Source organism: Oncorhynchus keta, chromosome 26, assembly GCF_023373465.1.
Source record: "Oncorhynchus keta strain PuntledgeMale-10-30-2019 chromosome 26, Oket_V2, whole genome shotgun sequence".
Classification (NCBI taxonomy): domain Eukaryota; kingdom Metazoa; phylum Chordata; class Actinopteri; order Salmoniformes; family Salmonidae; genus Oncorhynchus; species Oncorhynchus keta.
The window spans coordinates 45,071,392-45,090,379 of NC_068446.1; the positions used below are offsets into that span (position 1 = coordinate 45,071,392).

General features: G+C 46.3%; 1 protein-coding gene across 2 annotated transcripts in view; it reads left to right on the forward strand.

The window, feature by feature from the left end:
* The first annotated feature begins 3,316 nt into the window (after nucleotides 1-3,316).
* Nucleotides 3,317-18,988, forward strand: part of LOC118380570 (CD151 antigen-like) — a 48,716-nt gene continuing 33,044 nt past the window's right edge. For both annotated transcript variants that reach the window (XM_052481078.1, XM_052481079.1), the window contains exons 1-2: nucleotides 3,317-3,477; nucleotides 16,821-16,902. In XM_052481078.1, the coding sequence (XP_052337038.1) occupies nucleotides 16,822-16,902 (81 nt within the window). In that variant the 5' untranslated portion in view covers nucleotides 3,317-3,477; nucleotide 16,821. The remainder of the gene's footprint in view (nucleotides 3,478-16,820; nucleotides 16,903-18,988) is intronic.

Below are 18,988 nucleotides of genomic sequence, written 5' to 3' on the forward strand. Positions count from 1 at the left end.
AACAGTCTACTTGTGGTAACAGTCTACTTGTGGCAACAGTCTGGTGGTAACAGCCTGGTGATGGTAACAGTCTACTGGTGGTAACAGCCTGGTGGTGGTAACAGCCTGGTGGTGGTAACAGTCTGGTGGTAACATTCTACTGTTTGGAACAGCCTGGTGGTAACAGTCTACTTGTGGTAACAGCCTGGTGGTAACAGCCAGCCTGGTGATGGTAACAGCCTGGTTGTGGTAACAGCCTGGTTGTGGTAACAGCCTGGTTGTGGTAACAGCCTGGTGGTAACAGCCTGGTGGTGGTAACAGCCTGGTGGTGGTAACAGTCTGGTGGTAACAGCCTGGTGGCGGTAACAGTCTGGTGGTAACAGCCTGGTGGTGGTAGCAGTCTGTTGGTAACAGTCTGGTGGTAACAGCCTGGTGGTAACAGGCTGGTGGTGGTAACAGCCTGGTGGTGGTAACAGTCTGGTGGTAACAGCCTGGTGGTGGTAACAGCCTGGTGGTGGTAACAGTATGGTGGTAACAGCCTGGTGGTAACAGTCTACTGGTGATGGTAACAGCCTGGTGGTGGTAACAGTCTGGTGGTGGTAACAGCCTGGTGGTGGTAACAGCCTGGTGGTGGTAACAGTCTGGTGGTGGTAACAGCCTGGTGGTGGTAACAGTCTGGTGGTAACAGCCTGGTGGTGGTAACAGCCTGGTGGTGGTAACAGCCTGGTTGTAACAGTCTGGTGGTAACAGCCTGGTGGTGGTTACAGTCTGGTGGTGGTAACAGCCTGGTGGTGGTAACAGTCTACTGGTGGTATCAGTCTACTGGTGGTGGTAACCGTCTGGTGGTGGTAACAGCCTACTGGTGGTAACAGCCTACTGGTGGTAACAGTATACTGGTGGTAACAGCCTGGTGGTGGTAACAGTATGGTGGTAACAGCCTGGTGGTGGTAACAGCCTACTGGTGGTGGTAACAGCCTACTGGTGGTGGTAACAGCCTGGTGGTGGTAACAGCCTACTGGTGGTAACAGCCTACTGGTGATGGTAACAGCCTGGTGGTGGTAACAGCCTACTGGTGGTAACAGTCTGGTGGTAACAGCCTGGTGGTGGTAACAGTCTGGTGGTGGTAACAGCCTGGTGGTGGTAACAGCCTGGTGGTGGTAACAGCCTGGTGGTGGTAACAGTCTGGTGGTGGTAACAGCCTGGTGGTGGTAACAGCCTGGTGGTGGTAACAGCCTGATGGTGGTAACAGCCTGGTGGTGGTAACAGTCTGGTGGTGGTAACAGCCTGGTGGTGGTAACAGCCTGGTGGTGGTAGCAGTCTTGTGATGGTAACAGTCTGGTGGTAACAGCCTGGTGGTAACACTCTGGTGGTAACAGCCTGGTGGTAACACTCTGGTGGTAACAGCCTGGTGGTAACAGCCTGGTGAGCTTACTGGTGGTAACAGTCTGGTGGTAACAGCCTGGTGGTAACATTCTACTGGTTGGAACAGCCTGGTGGTAACAGCCTGGTGGTAACAGTCTACTGGTTGGAACAGCCTGGTGGTAACAGTCTACTGGTTGGAACAGCCTGGTGGTAACAGCCTGGTGGTAACAGCCTGGTGGTAACAGTCTACTTGTGGTAACAGTCTACTTGGGGTAACAGCCTGGTGGTAACAGCGTGGTGGTAACAGTCTACTTGTGGTAACAGTCTACTTGTGGTAACAGTCTGGTGGTAACAGCCTGGTGGTAACAGCCTGGTGGTAACAGCCTGGTGGTAACATTCTACTGGTTGGAACAGCCTGGTGGTAACAGTCTACTTGTGGTAACAGTCTACTGGTTGGAACAGCCTGGTGGTAACAGCCTGGTGGTAACAGTCTACTTGTGGTAACAGTCTACTTGTGGTAACAGCCTGGTGGTGGTAACAGTCTGGTGGTAACAGCCTGGTGGGGGTAACAGTCTGGTGGTAACAGCCTGGTGGTAACAGTCTGGTGGTGGTAACAGCGTGGTGGTGGTAACAGTCTGGTGGTAACAGCCTGGTGGTGGTAACAGTCTGGTGGTGGTAACAGCCTGGTGGTAACAGCCTGGTGGTGGTTACAGTCTGGTGGTGGTAACAGCCTGGTGGTGGTAACAGTCTGGTGGTAACAGCCTGGTGGTAACAGTTTACTGGTGGTAACAGTCTGGTGGTAACAGTCTGGTAGTAACAGCCTGGTGGTGGTAACAGTCTGGTGGGTTCAGCCTGGTGGTGGTAACAGTCTGGTGGGTTCAGCCTGGTGGTGGTAACAGTCTGGTGGTAACAGCCTGGTGGTGGTAACAGTCTGGTGGTAACAGCCTGGTGGTGGTAACAGACTGGTAGTAACAGCCTGGTGGTGGTAACAGTCTGGTGGGTTCAGCCTGGTCTGCTGTCTCCTTGTCTCACCTCTCTGCTGTCTCCTTGTCTTACTTCTCTGCTGTCTCCTTGTCTTACCTCTCTGCTGGCTCCTTGTCTTACCTCTCTGCTGTCTCCTTGTCTTACCTCTCTGCTGTCTCCTTGTCTTACCTCTCTGCTGTCTCCTTGTCTTAACTCTCTGCTGTCTCCTTGTCTTACCTCTCTGCTGTCTCCTTGTCTTACCTCTCTGCTGTCTCCTTGTCTTACCTCTCTGCTGTCTCCTTGTCTTACCTCTCTGCTGTCTCCTTGTCTTACCTCTCAGCTGTCTCCTTGTCTTACCTCTCTGGTGTCTCCTTGTCTTACCTCTCTGCTGTCTCCTTGTCTTACCTCTCTGCTGTCTCCTTATCTTACCTCTCTGCTGTCGACCTTGTCTTACCTCTCTGCTGTCGACCTTGTCTTACCTCTCTGCTGGCTCCTTGTCTTACCTCTCTGCTGTCTCCTTGTCTCACCTCTCTGCTGTCTCCTTGTCTCACCTCTCTGCTGGCTCCTTGTCTCACCTCTCTGCTGGCTCCTTGTCTCACCTCTCTGCTGTCTCCTTGTCTCACCTCTCTGCTGTCTCCTTTCTCACCTCTCTGCTCTCTCCTTGTCTTACCTCTCTGCTGTCTCCTTTCTTACTTCTCTGCTATCGCCTCGTCTTACCTTTCTGCTGTCTCCTTGTCTCACCTCTCTGCTGTCTCCTTGTCTAACCTCTCTGCTGTCGCCTTGTCTTACTTCTCTGCTGTCGCCTCGTCTTACCTTTCTGCTGTCGCCTCGTCTTACCTTTCTGCTGTCTCCTTGTCTCACCTCTCTGCTGTCTCCTTGTCTCACCTCTCTGCTGTCTCCTTGTCTTAACTCTCTGCTGTCTCCTTGTCTCACCTCTCTGCTGTCTCCTTGTCTCACCTCTCTGCTAAAAGGGGCACGGCTGAGCAGGAGCTTATATCAGAGTGTCAGTTGCGAGCTCAGCCTGTTGCTCATAACCTTCACGGAGAGCATGCAGACAGACAGACGTTACAGTACCACCGCCGTGACAGTGGAGTAGAGAGCGGAACATTTCACAGTCTCTGGTAAGACTGTTTACCTCCGGAGGGGTGAGGAGGATTCGCAGTTTGAGTTCAGGTAGGAGTCTTCACTTTTTACTTCCGAATCACCAAGGACACGGACATAGTCAGAATGTGACGTGGTGTGTTGCCACTAGAGACAGACAGGCATTTAGAGACACACAGGAATTTCTTCACAGAAAGTTTACATGAATTATATACAAAATAGATCAAATGAACATAGAGCTGTAGGAGAACGAACATAGAGTTGTAGGAGAATGAACATAGAGTTGTAGGAGAATGAACATAGAGCTGTAGGAGAATGAACATAGATTTGTAGGAGAAGGGACATAGAGTTGTAGGGGAACGGACATAGAGTTGTAGGGGAACGAACATAGAGTTGTAGGAGAATGAAAATAGAGCTGTAGGAGAATGAACATAGAGCTGTAGGAGAATGAACATAGAGCTGTAGGAGAATGAACATAGATTTGTAGGAGAAGGGACATAGAGTTGTAGGGGAACGGACATAGAGTTGTAGGGGAACGAACATAGAGTTGTAGGAGAATGAAAATAGAGCTGTAGGAGAATGAACATAGAGCTGTAGGAGAATGAACATAGAGCTGTAGGAGAATGAACATAGAGCTGTAGGAGAATGAACATAGAGCTGTAGGAGAATGAACATAGAGCTGTAGGAGAATTAACATAGAGCTGTAGGAGAATTAACATAGAGCTGTAGGAGAATGAACAGTGGACATAGAAATATACGGAGGATTTACACATTTACAGTATCAACATAAATATCTAACCAAATATCTATATGTACAGTTCAGATACAGTATAGTACAGTATGTACAGTTCAGATACAGTATGTACAGTTCAGATACAGTATAGTACAGTACAGTATAGTACAGTTCAGATACAGTATAGTACAGTTCAGATACAGTATAGTACTGTATGTACAGTTCGGATACAGTATAGTACAGTTCAGATACAGTATAGTACAGTATGTACAGTTCAGATACAGTATAGTACAGTTCAGATACAGTATAGTACAGAACAGTTCAGATACAGTATAGTACAGTTCAGATACAGTATAGTACAGTTCAGATACAGTATAGTACTGTATGTACAGTTCAGATACAGTATAGTACAGTTCAGATACAGTATAGTACTGTATGTACAGTTCAGATACAGTATAGTACAGCTTGTACAGTTCAGCTACAGTATAGTACAGTACAGTATAGTACAGTATAGTACAGTTCAGATACAGTATAGTACAGTTCAGATACAGTATAGTAAAGTTCAGATACAGTATAGTACAGTATGTACAGTTCAGATACAGTATACTACAGTTCAGATACAGTATAGTACAGTTCAGATACAGTATCGTACAGTTCAGATACAGTATAGTACAGTAGAGTATAGTACAGTTCAGATACAGTATAGTACAGTATGTACAGTTCAGATACAGTATACTACAGTTCAGATACAGTATCGTACAGTTCAGATACAGTATCGTACATTTCAGATACAGTATAGTACAGTAGAGTATAGTACAGTTCAGATACAGTATAGTACAGTATGTACAGTTCAGATACAGTATACTACAGTTCAGATACAGTATAGTACAGTTCAGATACAGTATCGTACAGTTCAGATACAGTATAGTACAGTAGAGTATAGTACAGTTCAGATACAGTATAGTACAGTTCAGATACAGTATAGTACTGTATGTACAGTATGTACAGTTTGGATACAGTATAGTACAGTTCAGATACAGTATAGTACAGTTCAGATACAGTATAGTACAGTATGTACAGTTCAGAGAACAAACACTGTTTCTGCTTCTACTCATAGGGAGATTTTCCCGTGACAGGAGGGTGGTTTACAGTTACATGATATGACTAGGTGAAGTGTGACGGGATATTGTTTAGACTGACGTTTACAGTTGAAGTGAAACTGCAGACCGCGTTGAGAAGATGATAGGTCGGTATGTGTCGTGTTGGATTTTTGTTTTTGTGTCCCGTCTCCTCTGACATTATGACTACGTTAATTTGATCATTTGAACAGACGTAAACACATCGACTGACGACTCGTTGATGCTACGTGATGTCTCAATGCCCCGGTAGTGCTACATCTAAGCTGACACAACCTATCTGACATAGTGAACCATTAGACGGATCAAGAGCCGTAATAAGAAACAAGCAATAAAACAATAAACAAAACCTCACAACTAGTTCAAGACAGATCAGTCGGCTGTATTTTCTTGTGTGCAGTTTGTTTTTATGCTTGTTTTTTGGATACTAGTTGTTCCTGTCTGCATCAGTACCTGGATCTAGTTGTCCCTGTCAGTACCTGGATCTAGTTGTCCCTGTCAGTACCTGGATCTAGTTGTTCCTGTCAGTACCTGGATCTAGTTGTTCCTATCAAGAGCAGTACCTGGATCTAGTTGTTCCTGTCAGTACCTGGATCTAGTTGTTCCTGTCAGTACCTGGATCTAGTTGTCCCTGTCAGTACCTGGATCTAGTTGTTCCTGTCAAGAGCAGTACCTGGATCTAGTTGTTCCTGTCAAGAGCAGTACCTGGATCTAGTTGTTCCTGTCAGTACCTGGATCTAGTTGTTCCTATCAAGAGCAGTACCTGGATCTAGTTGTTCCTGTCAAGAGCAGTACCTGGATCTAGTTGTTCCTGTCAGTACCTGGATCTAGTTGTTCCTATCAAGAGCAGTACCTGGATCTAGTTGTTCCTGTCAAGAGCAGTACCTGGATCTAGTTGTTCCTGTCAGTACCTGGATCTAGTTGTTCCTGTCAGTACCTGGATCTAGTTGTCCCTGTCAGTACCTGGATCTAGTTGTTCCTGTCAGTACCTGGATCTAGTTGTTCCTATCAAGAGCAGTACCTGGATCTAGTTGTTCCTGTCAAGAGCAGTACCTGGATCTAGTTGTTCCTGTCAGTACCTGGATCTAGTTGTTCCTGTCAGTACCTGGATCTAGTTGTCCCTGTCAGTACCTGGATCTAGTTGTTCCTATCAGCATCAGTACCTGCAGCAGTACCTGGATCTAGTTGTTCCTGTCACAAGCAGTACCTGGATCTAGTTGTTCCTGTCAAGAGCAGTACCTGGATCTAGTTGTGCCTGTCAGCATCAGTACCTGGATCTAGTTGTTCCTGTCAGTACCTGGATCTAGTTGTTCCTGTCAAGAGCAGTACCTGGGTCTAGTTGTTCATGTCAAGAGCAGTACCTGGATCTAGTTGTTCCTGTCAAGAGCAGTACCTGGATCTAGTTGTTCCTGTCAAGAGCAGTACCTGGATCTAGTTGTTCCTGTCAAGAGCAGTACCTGGATCTAGTTGTGTCTGTCAGCATCAGTACCTGGATCTAGTTGTTCCTGTCAGTACCTGGATCTAGTTGTTCCTGTCAAGAGCAGTACCTGGATCTAGTTGTTCCTGTCAAGAGCAGTACCTGGATCTAGTTGTTCCTGTCAAGAGCAGTACCTGGATCTAGTTGTTCCTGTCAAGAGCAGTATCTGGATCTAGTTGTGCCTGTCAGCATCAGTACCTGGATCTAGTTGTTCCTGTCAAGAGCAGTACCTGGATCTAGTTGTTCCTGTCAAGAGCAGTACCTGGATCTAGTTGTGCCTGTCAGCATCAGTACCTGGATCTAGTTGTTCCTGTCAGTACCTGGATCTAGTTGTTTCTGTCAAGAGCAGTACCTGGATCTAGTTGTTCCTGTCAGTACCTGGATCTAGTTGTTCCTGTCAAGAGCAGTACCTGGATCTAGTTGTTCCTGTCAAGAGCAGTACCTGGATCTAGTTGTTCCTGTCAAGAGCAGTACCTGGATCTAGTTGTTCCTGTCAAGAGCAGTACCTGGATCTAGTTGTGCCTGTCAAGAGCAGTACCTGGATCTAGTTGTGCCTGTCAGCATCAGTACCTGGATCTAGTTGTGCCTGTCAGTACCTGGATCTAGTTGTTCCTGTCAGTACCTGGATCTAGTTGTTCCTATCAGCATCAGTACCTGCAGCAGAACCAGGATCTAGTTGTTCCTGTCAAGAGCAGTACCTGGATCTAGTTGTTCCTGTCAAGAGCAGTACCTGGATCTAGTTGTTCCTATCAGCATCAGTACCTGCAGCAGTACCTGGATCTAGTTGTTCCTGTCAAGAGCAGTACCTGGATCTAGTTGTGCCTGTCAAGAGCTGTACCTGGATCTAGTTGTTCCTGTCAGTACCTAGATCTAGTTGTTCCTATCAGCATCAGTACCTGCAGCAGTACCTGGATCTAGTTGTTCCTGTCAAGAGCAGTACCTGGATCTAGTTGTTCCTGTCAGAAGCAGTACCTGGATCTAGTTGTTCCTGTCAAGAGCAGTACCTGGATCTAGTTGTGCCTGTCAGCATCAGTACCTGGATCTAGTTGTTCCTGTCAGTACCTGGATCTAGTTGTTCCTGTCAGCAGCAGTACCTGGATCTAGTTGTTCCTGTCAAGAGCAGTACCTGGATGTAGTTGTTCCTGTCAAGAGCAGTACCTGGATCTAGTTGTGCCTGTCAGCATCAGTACCTGGATCTAGTTGTTCCTGTCAGTACCTGGATCTAGTTGTTCCTGTCAGTACCTGGATCTAGTTGTCCCTGTCAGTACCTGGATCTAGTTGTTCCTGTCAAGAGCAGTACCTGGATCTAGTTGTTCCTGTCAAGAGCAGTACCTGGATCTAGTTGTTCCTGTCAAGAGCAGTACCTGGATCTAGTTGTTCCTGTCAAGAGCAGTACCTGGATCTAGTTGTTCCTGTCAAGAGCAGTACCTGGATCTAGTTGTGCCTGTCAGCATCAGTACCTGGATCTAGTTGTTCCTGTCAGTACCTGGATCTAGTTGTTCCTGTCAGTACCTGGATCTAGTTGTTCCTGTCAAGAGCAGTACCTGGATCTAGTTGTTCCTATCAGCATCAGTACCTGCAGCAGTACCTGGATCTAGTTGTTCCTGTCAAGAGCAGTACCTGGATCTAGTTGTTCCTATCAGCATCAGTACCTGCAGCAGTACCTGGATCTAGTTGTTCCTGTCAAGAGCAGTACCTGGATCTAGTTGTTCCTGTCAGAAGCAGTACCTGGATCTAGTTGTTCCTGTCAAGAGCAGTACCTGGATCTAGTTGTTCCTGTCAAGAGCTGTACCTGGATCTAGTTGTGCCTGTCAGCATCAGTACCTGGATCTAGTTGTTCCTGTCAGTACCTGGATCTAGTTGTTCCTGTCAGCAGCAGTACCTGGATCTAGTTGTTCCTGTCAGTACCTGGATCTAGTTGTTCCTGTCAGTACCTGGATCTAGTTGTTCCTGTCAGTACCTGGATCTAGTTGTTCCTGTCAAGAGCCGTACCTGGATCTAGTTGTTCCTGTCAAGAGCAGTACCTGGATCTAGTTGTTCCTGTCAGCAGCAGTACCTGGATCTAGTTGTTCCTGTCAAGAGCAGTACCTGGATCTAGTTGTTCCTGTCAAGAGCAGTACCTGGATCTAGTTGTGCCTGTCAGCATCAGTACCTGGATCTAGTTGTTCCTGTCAGTACCTGGATCTAGTTGTTCCTGTCAAGAGCAGTACCTGGATCTAGTTGTTCCTATCAGCATCAGTACCTGCAGCAGTACCTGGATCTAGTTGTTCCTGTCAAGAGCAGTACCTGGATCTAGTTGTGCTTGTGAAGAGCAGTACCTGGATCTAGTTGTGCCTGTCAGCATCAGTACCTGGATCTAGTTGTTCCTGTCAGTACCTGGATCTAGTTGTTCCTATCAGCATCAGTACCTGCAGCAGTACCTGGATCTAGTTGTTCCTGTCAAGAGCAGTACATGGATCTAGTTGTTCCTGTCAGAAGCAGTACCTGGATCTAGTTGTTCCTGTCAAGAGCAGTACCTGGATCTAGTTGTTCCTGTCAAGAGCAGTACCTGGATCTAGTTGTGCCTGTCAGCATCAGTACCTGGATCTAGTTGTTCCTGTCAGTACCTGGATCTAGTTGTTCCTGTCAGCAGCAGTACCTGGATCTAGTTGTTCCTGTCAAGAGCAGTACCTGGATGTAGTTGTTCCTGTCAAGAGCAGTACCTGGATCTAGTTGTGCCTGTCAGCATCAGTACCTGGATCTAGTTGTTCCTGTCAGTACCTGGATCTAGTTGTTCCTGTCAGTACCTGGATCTAGTTGTTCCTGTCAAGAGCAGTACCTGGATCTAGTTGTTCCTGTCAAGAGCAGTACCTGGATCTAGTTGTTCCTGTCAGAAGCAGTACCTGGATCTAGTTGTTCCTGTCAAGAGCAGTACCTGGATCTAGTTGTTCCTGTCAAGAGCAGTACCTGGATCTAGTTGTGCCTGTCAGCATCAGTACCTGGATCTAGTTGTTCCTGTCAGTACCTGGATCTAGTTGTTCCTGTCAGTACCTGGATCTAGTTGTTCCTGTCAGTACCTGGATCTAGTTGTTCCTGTCAAGAGCAGTACCTGGATCTAGTTGTTCCTGTCAAGAGCAGTACCTGGATCTAGTTGTTCCTGTCAAGAGCAGTACCTGGATCTAGTTGTGCCTGTCAGCATCAGTACCTGGATCTAGTTGTTCCTGTCAGTACCTGGATCTAGTTGTTCCTGTCAGTACCTGGATCTAGTTGTTCCTATCAGCATCAGTACCTGCAGCAGTACCTGGATCTAGTTGTTCCTGTCAAGAGCAGTACCTGGATCTAGTTGTTCCTGTCAAGAGCAGTACCTGGATCTAGTTGTTCCTGTCAAGAGCAGTACCTGGATCTAGTTGTTCCTGTCAAGAGCAGTACCTGGATCTAGTTGTTCCTGTCAAGAGCAGTACCTGGATCTAGTTGTTCCTGTCAAGAGCAGTACCTGGATCTAGTTGTTCCTGTCAAGAGCAGTACCTGGATCTAGTTGTGCCTGTCAGCATCAGTACCTGGATCTAGTTGTTCCTGTCAGTACCTGGATCTAGTTGTTCCTGTCAAGAGCAGTACCTGGATCTAGTTGTTCCTGTCAGTACCTGGATCTAGTTGTTCCTGTCAAGAGCAGTACCTGGATCTAGTTGTTCCTGTCAAGAGCAGTACCTGGATCTAGTTGTGCCTGTCAGCATCAGTACCTGGATCTAGTTGTTCCTGTCAGTACCTGGATCTAGTTGTTCCTGTCAGTACCTGGATCTAGTTGTTCCTGTCAGTACCTGGATCTAGTTGTTCCTGTCAGCAGCAGTACCTGGATCTAGTTGTTCCTGACGTTTCTCTAAACCAGGCTATAGGCTACATGTGCACCACCAAGTCAGAACAGTAGAGTAAGTTATGAGGGGGGAAAGGACCAAATTGTTAGGTTGAGGAACATGGGCTACTAACAGCTTACTACATAACATACACTTAGTATTACTTTCTTAGCTACAGTATACATATCTCCCTGGCATATTACATCATTTATGCAGCAGCATACAATACATTTTTGCACTCACCTTCTTGTGCTGTGCTCACTTGAACAGGAAGGTGGCATGGCGGTCCTTTCCTGTGGGCAAATTTCATCATCAAAGTCTGTCATTCTCTGGATTAATGAGTAATGTCTATGTCCTTTGGCCGATGAGCACCGATACGTTTTATCTATAATCTCTCTTCATATGACAAGGATTGAAAAGGATTTGCCAGTAGATTGACGACGTGATTCATGGTGAATGGTAGCTAAGATTTAAAAAATATGATGTTGACATGATCAGTCCAATCAAAGCTACTGTAGATATCACATGATGTGACATCATTTTATCTGTGGCCAATGACCTTGAGGCTTCTTGGATGGGCACTTCTAATGTAACTCTATGGCAGCACCCAAGCGGGCTTGAACTGCCTAGCTTTCCCTGTAGATTTTGCGGTGACGCGGTGTCCCCCATGAGTGATGGCAATAAAAGTGAGCATTTTTGTCACACGACACAGTGCCAAACATATCTCAAGTTTTGAGGGAGAGTGCAATTGGCATGCTGACTGCAGGAATGTCCATCAGAGCTGTTGTCGGAGAATTTAATGTTAATTTCTCTACCATAAGCCGCCTCCAACATTGTTTTTGAGAATTTGTCCAACTGGCATCACAACCGCAGACCACGTAGGTGTATGGCGTCGGGTCAATGTTAACGTTGTGAACGGTTCGCCCCATGGTGGCGTTGGGGTTATGGTATGGGGTTATGGTATGGGGTTATGGTGTGGGGTTATGGTATGGGGTTATGGTATGGGGTTATGGTATGGGGTTATGGTGTGGGGTTATGGTGTGGGGTTATGGTATGGTATGGGGTTATGTTATGGGGTTATGGTATGGGGTTATGGTGTGGGGTTATGGTGTGGGGTTATGGTGTGGGGTTATGGTATGGGGTTATGGTGTGGGGTTATGGTATGGGGTTATGGTGTGGGGTTATGGTATGGGGTTATGGTGGGGTTATGGTGTGGGGTTATGGTATGGTATGGGGTTATGGTATGGGGTTATGGTATGGGGTTATGGTGGTATGGTTATGGTATGGGGTTATGGTGTGGGGTTATGGTATGGGGTATGGTGGGGGTTATGGTGTGGGGTTATGGTGTGGGGTTATGGGGTTATGGTGTGGGGTTATGGTATGGGGTTATGGTATGGGGTTATGGTGTGGGGTTATGGTATGGGGTTATGGTGTGGGGTTATGGTATGGGGTTATGGTGTGGGGTGATGGTATGGGGTTATGGTGTGGGGTTATGGTATGGGGTTATGGTGTGGGGTTATGGTGTGGGGTTATGGTGGGGTTATGGTTATGGGGTTATGGTGGGGGGTATGGTGTGGGGTTATGGTGTGGGGTTATGGTATGGGGTTATGGTGTGGGGTTATGGTATGGGGTTATGGTGTGGGGTTATGGTATGGGGTTATGGTATGGGGTTATGGTATGGGGTTATGGTATGGGGTTATGGTGTGGGGTTATGGTGTGGGGTTATGGTATGGGGTTATGGTGTGGGGTTATGGTATGGGGTTATGGTATGGGGTTATGGTATGGGGTTATGGTATGGGGTTATGGTATGGGGTTATGGTATGGGGTTATGGTATGGGGTTATGGTGTGGGGTTATGGTATGGGGTTATGGTATGGTGTGGGGTATGTTATGGGGTTATGGTATGGGGTTATGGTATGGGGTTATGGGTGTGGGGTTATGGTATGGGGTTATGGTATGGGGTTATGGTATGGGGTTATGGTATGGGGTTATGGTATGGGGTTATGGTATGGGGTTATGGTATGGGGTTATGGTGTGGGGTTATGGTATGGGGTTATGGTATGGGGTTATGGTATGGGGTTATGGTATGGGGTTATGGTATGGGGTTATGGTATGGGGTTATGGGGTTATGGTGTGTGGGGTTATGGTGTGGGGTTATGGTATGGGGTTATGGTATGGGGGTTATGGTGTGGGGTTATGGTGTGGGGTTATGGTGTGGGGTTATGGTGTGGGGTTATGGTGTGGGGTTATGGTGGGGGTTATGGTGTGGGGTTATGGTATGGGGTTATGGTATGGGGTTATGGGGGGTTATGGTGTGGGGTTATGGTGTGGGGTTATGGTATGGGGTTATGGTATGGGGTTATGGTATGGGGTTATGGTGTGGGGTTATGGTGTGGGGTTATGGTGTGGGGTTATGGTGTGGGGTTATGGTGTGGGGTTATGGTGTGGGGTTATGGTGTGGGGTTATGGTATGGGGTTATGGTATGGGGTTATGGTGTGGGGTTATGGTGTGGGGTTATGGTATGGGGTTATGGTGTGGGGTTATGGTATGGGGTTATGGTATGGGGTTATGGTGTGGGGTTATGGTGTGGGGTTATGGTGTGGGGTTATGGTATGGGGTTATGGTATGGGGTTATGGTGTGGGGTTATGGTGTGGGGTTATGGTGTGGGGTTATGGTATGGGGTTATGGTATGGGGTTATGGTATGGGGTTATGGTATGGGGTTATGGTGTGGGGTTATGGTATGGGGTTATGGTGTGGGGTTATGGTATGGGGTTATGGTATGGGGTTATGGTATGGGGTTATGGTATGGGGTTATGGTGTGGGGTTATGGTGTGGGGTTATGGTGTGGGGTTATGGTGTGGGGTTATGGTATGGGGTTATGGTGTGGGGTTATGGTATGGGGTTATGGTATGGGGTTATGGTATGGGGTTATGGTGTGGGGTTATGGTATGGGGTTATGGTATGGGGTTATGGTGTGGGGTTATGGTATGGGGTTATGGTGTGGGGTTATGGTATGGGGTTATGGTATGGGGTTATGGTGTGGGGTTATGGTATGGGGTTATGGTATGGGGTTATGGTATGGGGTTATGGTATGGGGTTATGGTGTGGGGTTATGGTATGGGGTTATGGTATGGGGTTATGGTATGGGGTTATGGTATGGGGTTATGGTATGGGGTTATGGTATGGGGTTATGGTATGGGGTTATGGTATGGGGTTATGGTATGGTATGGGGTTATGGTATGGGGTTATGGTATGGTATGGGGTTATGGTATGGGGTTATGGTATGGGGTTATGGTATGGGGTTATGGTATGGGGTATATGGTATGGGGTTATGGTATGGGGTTATGGTATGGGGTTATGGTGTGGGGTTATGGTATGGGGTTATGGTATGGGGTTATGGTGGGGTTATGGGGTTATGGTATGGGGTTATGGTATGTGGGGGTTATGGTATGGGGTTATGGTGTGGGGTTATGGTATGGGGTTATGGTATGGGGTTATGGTATGGGGTTATGGTATGGGGTTATGGTATGGGGTTATGGTGTGGGGTTATGGTATGGGGTTATGGTATGGGGTTATGGTGTGGGGTTATGGTATGGGGTTATGGTGTGGGGTTATGGTATGGGGTTATGGTATGGGGTTATGGTATGGGGTTATGGTATGGGGTTATGGTATGGTATGGGGTTATGGTATGGGGTTATGGTATGGGGTTATGGTGTGGGGTTATGGTATGGGGTTATGGTATGGGGTTATGGTGTGGGGTTATGGTGTGGGGTTATGGTGTGGGGTTATGGTGTGGGGTTATGCTGTGGGGTTATGGTATGGGGTTATGGTATGGGGTTATGGTGTGGGGTTATGGTGTGGGGTTATGTTGTGGGGTTATGGTGTGGTGTTATGGTGTGGGGTTATGGTGTGGGGTTATGGTGTGGGGTTATGGTATGGGGTTATGGTGTGGGGTTATGGTATGGGGTTATGGTATGGTATGGGGTTATGGTATGGGGTTATGGTATGGGGTTATGGTGTGGGGCTATGGTATGGGGTTATGGTATGGGGTTATGGTGTGGGGTTATGGTGTGGGATTATGGTGTGGGGTTATGCTGTGGGGTTATGGTATGGGGTTATGGTATGGGGTTATGGTGTGGGGTTATGGTGTGGGGTTATGTTATGGGGTTATGGTGTGGGGTTATGTTATGGGGTTATGGTGTGGGGTTATGTTATGGGGTTATGGTGTGGGGTTATGGTGTGGGGTTATGGTGTGGGGTTATGGTATGGGGTTATGGTGTGGGGTTATGGTGTGGGGTTATGGTGTGGGGTTATGGTGTGGGGTTATGGTGTGGGGTTATGGTGTGGGGTTATGGTGTGGGGTTATGGTGTGGGGTTATGGTATGGGGTTATGGTGTGGGGTTATGGTGTGGGGTTATGGTGTGGGGTTATGGTATGGGGTTATGGTATGGGGTTATGGTGTGGGGTTATGGTGTGGGGTTATGGTATGGGGTTATGGTGTGGGGTTATGGTGTGGGGTTATGGTGTGGGGTTATGGTATGGGGTTATGGTATGGGGTTATGGTATGGGGTTATGGTATGGGGTTATGGTATGGGGTTATGGTATGGGGTTATGGTGTGGGGTTATGGTGTGGGGTTATGGTATGGGGTTATGGTATGGGGTTATGGTATGGGGTTATGGTATGGGGTTATGGTATGGGGTTATGGTATGGGGTTATGGTATGGGGTTATGGTATGGGGTTATGGTATGGGGTTATGGTATGGGGTTATGGTATGGTATGGGGTTATGGTGTGGGGTTATGGTATGGGGTTATGGTATGGGGTTATGGTATGGGGTTATGGTATGGGGTTATGGTATGGGGTTATGGTATGGGGTTATGGTGTGGGGTTATGGTATGGGGTTATGGTATGGGGTTATGGTATGGGGTTATGGTATGGGGTTATGGTATGGTATGGGGTTATGGTGTGGGGTTATGGTATGGGGTTATGGTATGGGGTTATGGTATGGGGTTATGGTATGGGGTTATGGTGTGGGGTTATGGTGTGGGGTTATGGTATGGGGTTATGGTATGGGGTTATGGTGTGGGGTTATGGTGTGGGGTTATGGTGTGGGGTTATGGTGTGGGGTTATGGTGTGGGGTTATGGTGTGGGGTTATGGTGTGGGGTTATGGTGTGGGGTTATGGTATGGGGTTATGGTGTGGGGTTATGGTGTGGGGTTATGGTATGGGGTTATGGTGTGGGGTTATGGTGTGGGGTTATGGTGTGGGGTTATGGTGTGGGGTTATGGTATGGGGTTATGGTATGGGGTTATGGTGTGGGGTTATGGTGTGGGGTTATGGTATGGGGTTATGGTGTGGGGTTATGCTGTGGGGTTATGGTATGGGGTTATGGTATGGGGTTATGGTGTGGGGTTATGGTGTGGGGTTATGTTATGTTATGGGGTTATGGTATGGGGTTATGGTGTGGGGTTATGGTATGGGGTTATGGTATGGGGTTATGGTATGGGGTTATGGTATGGGGCAGGCATAAGCTACGGACAACGAACACAATTGCATTTTATGGATGGCAATTTGAATGCACAGAGATGCCGTGATAAGATCCTGAGGCCCATTGTCGTGTCATTCATCCGCTACCATCACCTCATGTTTCAGCATGATAATGCACAGCCCCATGTCGTAAGGATCTGGACACAATTCCTGGAAGGTGAAAATGTCCCAGTTCCTCCATGACCTGCATACTCACCAGACATGTCACCCGTTGAGCATGTTTGGGATGCTCTGGATCGACTCTGGATCGAGTCGTATGACAGAGTGTTTCAGTTCCCGCCCATATCCAGTACCTTCACACAGCCATTGAAGAGGAGTGGGACAACATTCCACAGACCACAATCAAGAGCCTGATTAACTCTGTGCCAAGCTGCATGAGGCAAATGGTCACACAGATACTCACTGGTTCCACGACCCATTAGAAAAAAAGGGGTGTCTGTGACCAACAGATGCATATCTGTATTCCCAGTCACTTTAAAATCCATCGATTGGGGCCTAAAGAATTTATTTCAATTGACTGACTTCATTATATGAACTGAACTGAAACTACGGAATAATCTTTGAAATTGTTGCATGTCGCGTTTAATGCTTTTGTAAATTCTATTTACTAAAAAGACCAAACTTACCGAAGAAATATATTAAATAGACCAACAATCTTAAAAATAACACGTGTGTGTGTTCTCTTGTTTTCAGGATGCAGACGTATGATGAGAAAAACACATGTGGGATGATTTGTCTGAAATATCTGCTATTGACCTTTAACCTACTCTTCTGGGTGAGTCTGCCTGTCTGTTTACTATTGACCTTTATCCTTTGCTTCTGGGTGAGAGCCTGTTTGTCTATCTGCTATTGACCTTTAACCTTCTCTTCTGGGTGAGTCTGCCTGTCTGTCTGTCTACTATTGACCTTTAACCTTCTCCTCTGGGTGAGTCTGCCTGTCTGTCTACTATTGACCTTTAACCTTTGCTTCTGGGTGACCTTTAACCTTCTCTTCTGGGTGAGTCTGTCTGTCTACTATTGACCTTTAACCTTTGCTTCTGGGTGACCTTTAACCTTCTCTTCTGGGTGAGTATGTCTGTCTACTATTGACCTTTAACCTTTGCTTCTGGGTGAGTCTGCCTGTCTGTCTACTATTGACCTTTAACCTTCTCTTCTGGGTGAGTCTGTCTGCCTGTCTGTCTGCCTGTCTGTCTGCCTGTCTGTCAGCCTGCCTGTGTCTGTCTGTCTGTCTGTCTGTCTGTCTGTCTGTCTGTCTGTCTGTCTGTCTGTCTGTCTGGCAGAACAACATCTTTTTGGGGGGCAGAAATGTTGCTTAACTTGTCCTATATGTTATAACAAAGCAGTAGATTCTATAGATGGGTTTAACCCTTTGCATGTCTGTACACTAAATTAACCTGAAACAATATCAACCGTTAAGTCTCTAACCTGTCTGTGTTCTGATAGTCTCCTACTGCCTGTATTTGATTGGTGCTAGGAATCTACTAGTTATCATTTGATTGGTGCTAGGAATCTACTAGTTATCATTTGATTGGTGCTAGGAATCCACTAGTTATCATTTGATTGGTGCTAGGAATCCACTAGTTATCATTTGATTGGTGCTAGGAATCCACTAGTTATCATTTGATTGGTGCTAGGAATCCACTAGTTATCATTTGATTGGTGCTAGGAATCTACTAGTTATCATCTGATTGGTGCTAGGAATCTACTAGTTATCATTTGATTGGTGCTAGGAATCTACTAGTTATCATTTGATTGGTGCTAGGAATCTACTAGTTATCATTTGATTGGTGCTAGGAATCTACTAGTTATCATTTGATTGGTGCTAGGAATCTACTAGTTATCATTTGATTGGTGCTAGGAATCCACTAGTTATCATTTGATTGGTGCTAGGAATCCACTAGTTATCATTTGATTGGTGCTAGGAATCTACTAGTTATCATTTGATTGGTGCTAGGAATCTACTAGTTATCATTTGATTGGTGCTAGGAATCCACTAGTTATCATTTGATTGGTGCTAGGAATCTACTAGTTATCATTTGATTGGTGCTAGGAATCCACTAGTTATCATTTGATTGGTGCTAGGAATCCACTAGTTATCATTTGATTGGTGCTAGGAATCTACTAGTTATCATTTGATTGGTGCTAGGAATCCACTAGTTATCATTTGATTGGTGCTAGGAATCCACTAGTTATCATTTGATTGGTGCTAGGAATCTACTAGTTATCATCTGATTGGTGCTAGGAATCCACTAGTTATCATTTGATTGGTGCTAGGAATCTACTAGTTATCATTTGATTGGTGCTAGGAATCCACTAGTTATCATTTGATTGGTGCTAGGAATCTACTAGTTATCATCTGATTGGTGGAATCTGCTAGTTATCATTTGATTGGTGCTAGGAATCTACTAGTTATCATCTGATTGGTGCTAGGAATCCACTAGTTATAATTTGATTGGTGCTAGGAATCTACTAGTTATCATTTGATTGGTGCTAGGAATCCACTAGTTATCATTTGATTGGTGCTAGGAATCTACTAGTTATCATTTGATTGGTGCTAGGAATCCACTAGTTATCATCTGATTGGTGCTAGGAATCCACTAGTTATCATTTGATTGGTGCTAGGAATCCACTAGTTATCATTTGATTGGTGCTAGGAATCCACTAGTTGTCATCTGAATCTACTAGTTATCATTTGATTGGTGCTAGGAATCTACTAGTTATCATCTGATTGGTGCTAGGAATCTACTAGTTATCATTTGATTGGTGCTAGGAATCTACTAGTTATCATTTCATTGGTGCTAGGAATCTACTAGTTATCATTTGATTGGTGCTAGGAATCCACTAGTTATCATCTGATTGGT